This window comes from Propithecus coquereli, unplaced genomic scaffold (assembly GCF_000956105.1).
Source record: "Propithecus coquereli isolate 6110/MARCELLA unplaced genomic scaffold, Pcoq_1.0 Scaffold155, whole genome shotgun sequence".
NCBI lineage: Eukaryota > Metazoa > Chordata > Mammalia > Primates > Indriidae > Propithecus > Propithecus coquereli.
The window spans coordinates 1,529,866-1,537,242 of NW_012139969.1; the positions used below are offsets into that span (position 1 = coordinate 1,529,866).

General features: G+C 63.4%; 1 protein-coding gene across 1 annotated transcript; it reads right to left on the reverse strand.

The window, feature by feature from the left end:
• Nucleotides 1–235: 235 nt before the first annotated feature.
• Nucleotides 236–2,471, reverse strand: ISLR2 (immunoglobulin superfamily containing leucine-rich repeat 2). The gene is given in 2 exon segments (XM_012640616.1): nt 236–1,792; nt 1,794–2,471. Coding segments are annotated over 2 exon segments (2,235 nt in total).
• Between the last annotated feature and the right edge of the window lie 4,906 nt (nt 2,472–7,377).

The window sequence follows — 7,377 nt, forward strand, 5'->3', positions numbered from 1 at the left end:
GGGCGTGTCCTCTGTGGTGCCAGGGGCGGGGGCACTGCTGGAGGGGAGGATTCAGCCTCGAGGGAAAATGACAGCCATGGGTGGCGGGAGGTAAAGTCGGCCCCTCCCTGCTAGAAGTCCCTAGTAGTCAAGATTGGGGAGTGGTAAGGGGGCGGAGTGAGTGAGTCGGGGCGAGGGGCGTACGGCCCCCAGGTGGGGGCTGGGAATGGGCTGGCCGGGGGCCGGGGCGGGAGGGTCAGCCGGCCGTCTGCCTGTAGTTGCCGTTAATCTCCTGGGCGATGTCGACGGCCTCCGCGCCCAGGGGCAGCCGATCGCTGTACTCGGAGCCCGCCTCGAACTCCTCCTGGTTGGCCTTGGACTGGGACTCCACCAGTGAGCAGGCTGCCAGGCTCTCCTCCCTCTGCAGGCCTCCACTTGGGGCCCCCTGCTCCGCGTCCTCGTCAAGGCCCTCCCCCGTGGTCTCCTCTGGCTCCTCGCCGCCCGCCTCGCCGCCTGCCGGGTAGCTTTTCTCGGACTCGAGGTACGAGGCACGCGGGTCAAAGTCGGCGGCGATGCGCTTCTCCATGGGGTCTGGGGCCTGAGGCCGCAGGATGAGCCGGTATGGCTTGCCCGGGTGCTTGGCCAGCAGGTGACAGCAGGCGGCGCCCAGTAGGGGCACGGTGGCCAGGACCAGCAGGAACACGCTCACTGCCACGATGACCAGCAGCGACGGCAGCTCCTTCTTGGTGGCAAACACCACTTGCACGTGGCAGGCCTCGCCCGCCAGCGCCAGGCACACGGAGTAGTTGGTGCCCGGCCGCAGGCCCCGAAACCAGTAGGCGTTGACGCCCTCCTCCACACGGGACCACTGCACTGCCGCCCCACCCCCTGAGGGGCACAGATACAGCAGGCGCAGGGGCCGCCGCCCAGGTCTCCCCGGTCCCCCAGCCCCGCCGGGCCCAGGGCCCCAGCGCGTCGCCAGCGGAGTCAGCTGCACCCGTGCCTCGCGCTCCGCTACGTCCAACGCGATGACACCCAGCTCGAAGACGTGTGGCTTGAGCTCCGTGCTCTGGTTGAACGCGTGGTTGGACACGTACTGAGAGGGGTCCCCGTGGCCACAGTGCTGCTTCTCCGCCGGGTCCGCAGGGATCTGGTCTTCTGCCTCCTCTCCTTCACCTGCTTCCTCCTCCGGCTCTGCCTCCTGCTCTCCGAGGACGCTGACCCTGGCCAGGCCTTGGCCTTTGATTCTGCCCTCGGGTTTGGAGGGCAGGACGCTGTTGCCCCGGCCCTTGGCTGTGGACTTGCGCTCAGAGGTCGGGACCTGTCCATCGGGGTCTCCACCCGCGCCATGCTTTGGGGGCCCGGCTGCTGCCACCGCTACACGTACTGATGTGGAGTTGGCGCCCAGCTCATTGTGTGCACGGCATGTGTAGACGCCTGCCTCCTTGGCGCTTAAGAGGGGCACCAACAGGGAGCCATTTGCTAGGGCCAGGAAGCGGGGGGTGGCTGGGGGCGCCGGCCAAGCGGGTGCGGGAGTCGGGGTTGGCGCTTCGGTCTGCGTCATCACGTCCCCATCTCCTTTCCCCTCCCCCTCCTCCGCCCTGTCCCCATCATCCTCCCCGCTCGGGGCCGGCGGCTGTAAGACTACGGTGCCACCCGGAATCTGAAGTTGCCACTGCAAGCGGGGAGTGGGATGGCCGTCGGCTAAGCAGTGCAACACGAAGGCCAGGCCGGCGCGCAGGGGAGTGCCGGGCGTCTCCGGCTGCGGCTCCGCGCTCAGACGCACGCTGGGCGGTGCGCAGGGCAGGGCCGGCCGGCAAACGGAGCACTAGCACCCCCTGCAGCGCGGGAGGCGAGGCGCATGCAATGGAGTCCGGCTCCGGTAGGGAGACCCGGGTGCTCGCGGCCCAGGCCTGTAGCCACACAAGGCCGCATCCGCAGTGGAAGGGATTGTGATAGAGTTGCAGGTGTGACAGCGCGCTTAGCGCGTCGAAGGTGCCGGGCTCCAGAGTACGCAGCCGGTTGTTGTTGATGCGCAGCGAGCGCAAGTCGGACAGCGCGCCGAGTGCGTCCCGGGGCAGCGAGCCCAGGCGGTTGTGGTTCATTTTGAGCAGCTGCAGCGCGCTCAGGTTACGCAGGTCGCTCCACGGGAAGCTGGATATGAGGTTGTGACTCAGGTCGAGGTTCTTAAGCTGGCTCAGCATGGCCAGTGCACCTGACTCCACGGTGCGCACTTCATTGTGCGCCAGCCAAAGTGACGTGACCTGCGTGACGTCGGTGAAGGCCCCGCGCCGTAGCACGGTGATCTTGTTGGCCGACAGACTAAGCGTGGTCACGTTGGCCGGCAGTCCTTCTGGCACCTCGCGCAACTCCTTGTAGGCGCAGTCTGCGAACTGGTGAGCGTACTTGTCCACGCAGGCGCAGGGCTCCGGGCACGCTCCGGCCACTCCTAGCAGCGCCCAGGCCAACCACAGGGTCCGAAGTGGTGCCATCGCGGCTCCTGCAGATGGAAGCCGGGGGAAGAGGGGAGAAGGTGACTCATCGAACCCCAGCTTCCTTCCCCTATCAAGGTCAGCCTCTGCAAACGCTTCTAGCACAGGTCCCAGGGCTCCTCTGTGCCCAGTAACCTCCTCTATGACAGGATCCTCTCTTGGGCAGGAGTGGAGGGAGGTCAATAACAGTCTCGAAGTTCAACGGATGCTCCCTCTCAGGGCCCTGACTTTTTGCCAGCGTCGGGTTACATCGTTCTTTTTTCCCTATCTACCCCTCACTGGGGAGCTGGCCCCTCCATAGACTCCACTGCTTGCTGGTCTACAAGCGCTCCACACTGAAGCCCTCTGGGTGTTTCCAAACCTTCATTTACCCGATGAAATGGATACACAGAAAGGATATTTTTGTCCATGACTGGCTGTCCTCCCTGGAACCTTTTGTCCCAGGCACAGCACTCACACACATGCCGGTGCAGGCGCACAACAATACAAACAGACGCTGGGGCTTTGCCATCAAACTGCCAACTTCTGTAGGGGTTTAGAGGACCTGATTCTTTATCGGGGGTTCACAACACATTTCGTAGACACACAAACACATAGCCCCCCAGACACGGATGCAATATATCCTGGAGACCTCATTCTCTCAACTGAACCCGGCATTTGTAAAGTGTTTTTCACCCTGGTACAAAGCGCTTTCCTATCCATTGTGAGAATTGAAACACACAAGGACACAAGTTCCCACACGAACTGATCCACACACAGGAACACAGGAGCACATTTGTGCCTGCACACAGCTCTCCACTGGGACCGAAAACCGAGCAGATAAGCAATACCGAGAACTTGCCCCAGTGGCTTGAGGTGGGATCTGGGGAAGCTGACCTCCATGCCCTTCTCTGGCTATAGCCTAAGTCGCCTGCCCTAGGCTGCTTGGCCAGCCTTCTGTATGGGGAGGGAGGTCCTCCTGCATGTCTTGGCCAGGTGTGTTCAAAGAACTGTCACTAAAGCTTCCGGCTCTGGTCAGAGGGCCCAGGCTGCTGGGAGACGGGGTTGGGCAGAGGAGCCCCCAGCCAACAAGTCATGGGGGTTGCTACTAGCTAATGAGGCTGGAGAAGATTCAAGATTCATGCCTTTCTCCACAGCTCCACGATGCCTGAGGGCCCCCCCCCCATAAAACCTTATCACCAGTCACACAAACGCACTTACACAGACTCCCTACCTCCACCTGGGGCGCCTGTCAGGTTTGGCAGAACCGCTCCCACACCCTATCTTTGGGAGCCTGCTTCCCGCCCCCCCTCCGCTCCAGTGGGAGGACCCCTCCCCTCTCGGTTCCTCCCAGATGGCACCCTAGGGGTCTGGCGCCCTACGCTGGACCTACCCCAACTAGGGTCGAGGTTGTGGGGCTGTTCCTACTGCTTACCCGTTGTTCGCTGACTCCCAGTACGCTGCCCTCGGGCTGCAACGCCTTGTCCAGACTCAGTGTGTCGGAGCAGGGACCACAGTCCAAGGAAGCTTCCAGCATCTGTTGCTGCGGCTGTGGGGAAAACGGAGGAGGGGCAGAGAAAGGAACAGGTGAGTTTGGGGACTCCCTGGTCCCAAAGTCCCACTTCAGTTTTTCCTTTTGCTTCTGTTCCGCACCCCCGCCCCCCACCTCCCAGCTCTGTGGCTGCAGGTTGGAGAGTCCTCGCGCGCTCCCGGGCTTGGCGGGGACGCGCACAGCCTCTCCCACCTCCTGCATCATCTACATTTGTTAAAGCCGTAGAGACCCTCCCTGAGGTCGAGACACGTCGGTCGCAAGGGCGGTCCATCCCACACCCAGTGTCCTCGCCTGGGCTCTTCCCAGCCCGCTGCACCCCAATAACCCACGTCCCCCCCATATTTACACACCCGCTGACATTGTCACTATCCCACATCACACTGGCCCCCCCATGTTCAAACACATTCGCACACACAGACCCTCCACAGTCGACCTTCACACGTTAGAATTACCCATCGTCACGTACTAACCACGCCAATGTGCTTTGCTCTCGCCACATTCACACACATTTTCACGGGCATACCTTCACCCGGGACACTCGCCGCTCTCCCCTCTTGCATGCACACACATTCACGCGCACTCACCCTCACGCGCCCGTCCCGCCAGCGCCCGGGAGCTTCGCTGCTAATTGAATGCGAGCCGTTCTTACGCCCCGCAACACGTGAGACAAACCATCTTTGAGGAATTTGGGGGAAGGACAGGCGCGCGGCTGAAGCGGGGGAGGCGTGTCTTTGCCTTTAAACTCTTTTTGCAAATGCGGGCGGTGGCGCAGACAGACTCGAGCGGGACCCGCCGGAGCCGCGCGCAGCCTGGCTCTCGCGGACCCTTCCCTCCCGCACCCCCTGCTAGCGCCTCCTCCCCGAAGCCACGTTCAACACGATGCATAATTGATAGTGTTAGCAGAGCGCCTCACCCTCCCTGCCATTTTTGCCTGGATCTGGGCTGATACAAGCCCTGTTCTCCCCCGCCCCCCTCCAGTCTAACCCGGCCACGAGAACGCGCGGCCCTGCAGGGAGCGCGGGGAAGGGACGTCCCGCTCCCCTCCCGTCCGCCGGCCCTGCCCAGCCTCTTGAACTGGAACTCTTTATGTCTCGTCTTTTGTGGCTAAACCAGGGCCAGAAGCCCACTCCCTAACGCGCCGGCCTGTGCGCACCGCGGAGCGGGGTGGGGCGGCGGAAGCTGGCCCGAGCGCACCGAAGCCCCTCACTCTCGGGTCTTGCCAGCTCCGGGCGATTGGGGCGCAGAGGCTGCAGCGGACAGTGGCACCGACAGGGATGACTGCAACCGGCTGCTGCTCTTGAGCTTGAGCTCCGCGGGCTGGGGACTTAAGGCCGGAACATTCCTTCCCTCCACCCAGTATCTTTACAGCCTCGCGAACACACCATCAACGCCCCCCCGACACACTATCCGTCAAAGCCGCGGTGGCCCGCCACCGCCCTGCCGTCTCACACCCTCGCACAACAGCCGGCCGCAGCAGACTCGCTGCTCGCGACTCTGGCTGCCTGTCTCTGACGAAACCCCGACATTTCTTTTAGTGACAAGGGGGCGGAGGCGGGGGGATGTCGAGGCATTTGGCTAAAACCCAATTTCCGCCCCCCTGCACTGCCTACCGCTGCCCAGGACAAAGAGCTGCTGGCCAGAACCCGAAAGGGGTACGGGCCCGGGAGACACGCAGAACCCCCATGCCTCCCGTCCTTTCTGTAGACACCGAGCTCCCTGGGCACACGTGGTCCCCCAGCCCTCACCCCGGGCTGTGGGGATCTCTCACGGTGGGTCGATGGCGCAGGTTTGGGGCTTTTGCGGAGATCAATACCCCTATCTGAGTGCAGAGCATTTTAATGAGCTGGGGAGGGGGTGGGGAAGAGAGGGAGACTGGCTAGGAGCGCAGCATCTAAAGAGACCACCCGGCACAGTTCCGAGGCTTCTTTGTAAATTAAATACGAACAGACTGGTGCAAGCACACGCCGCGTCTCTCCCTCTCTCCTACTCCTGCCATCGCTACAGGCGGCTCAGCCGAGGTCCGAACCCAGAACTTCACTCTGCCTGCTCTGGTCTGGGGTGCCCCCAGCTGATCCAGGGGGAGGGCGCCCTTTGGGGGAAGGTGACTTTGAGAAGGGCCGTAGGGTAAGAGCACTGTGACCCGTTGCCGCCGGGGACCCTGAGTGGGACAGCCGGGAGCGGGTCCCTAAGGTTCTTAGGCCTTTCTGGGCCCTGGAGTGAGGCAGGCGGCTGGACTGGCATGGCTTTCTTTGTCTACCGAGCAAAGGGTGGGGGGCGTCCTGGGCATGCCATCCTCATCTCAGGATCCTTGAGGTCTTGGGAGCCTTGGCCTGGGAAGAGGGCTCCGAGAAAGTGGGGGCCCAGCAGCGGGGACTTAGAGAGTCCAGTCCCGGATGGCAGGTCCAGAGCCTTTTCGGGGCTGCGGGAGGGGCGCCAGGCATGGAGGCAGAGAGGTTCCGGCGTGGAGGCTCAAGGCTTGTGGACCCTCCCCTCCGTTTTCACCTCTTTTCCAGTTCCTTTTGCCTTCGGCTGGGACGGGTCGGCAGGCTTGGGGGGTGGGGGGACAACTGGGAAGGACGAGGGACTGGAGGACAGAGTCTGGGGAGTGTAAGGGAGAACGGGCCCGGTAGCTGACCGCCCAGAGTTTCCCTGGACTGCAGGGAACCTCTCCGCAAGCCACCCCGCAACCCCTCGGGGCCCGTGGACCAAGAAAGACCCCTTTTCCCTGTTCTTGACGGCGTTGCAGAATCCGGGGATTTGGCCAAGAGACAGGGCTCCAGGAGCCTGGAGCGCAGCTGAGGGCGCGGTGGCCACCCCGGTGCGGGCGCTGACTCCCGCGGGTCCCGGCGGCTCTCGCCCACTCTCCAGCAAACTCTTTGTTCCCCGAGCCTACCCTGGGGGAAAGACGCCCCTTACCCCGCCTTCGACCCCGGAGCCCCAGTGCCGGCCTCCGCGGGGCTGGAGCCCGAGTCGCCCAGGGCAGAGCCCGCGGAGGCCTGGGCGGGAGCTCAGCTGGAGGACTGCGCGCGCCGAGCCGGAGCCGCCGGTCCGCAAGGCGGGTCTCGTGTTTATAACGTTAATAACGACACAATTACTGGAGGGCTGGGAACCGGGAGCGTTCCACCCCAGCCGCCCAAGTCTTTGATCTTTAAAGAAACAGGCATTACTCAGGTGTGTGGAGGTAGGGTCCGGGCGCGGAGGGACACAGGGTTTCAAGCCGCGAGCACGGAGGGCCCCACGGTCAGAACCTGCCGAACCCGAACCAAGGCTTTTTACCAGGCTGCGGGCCCGACCCCAGGCAGACCCGGGAGCCGAGAGCTGGAGCCCCTGGCCGCTTTTGGGGGACCGAACTCTAACTTTAACATCGCGGACTGG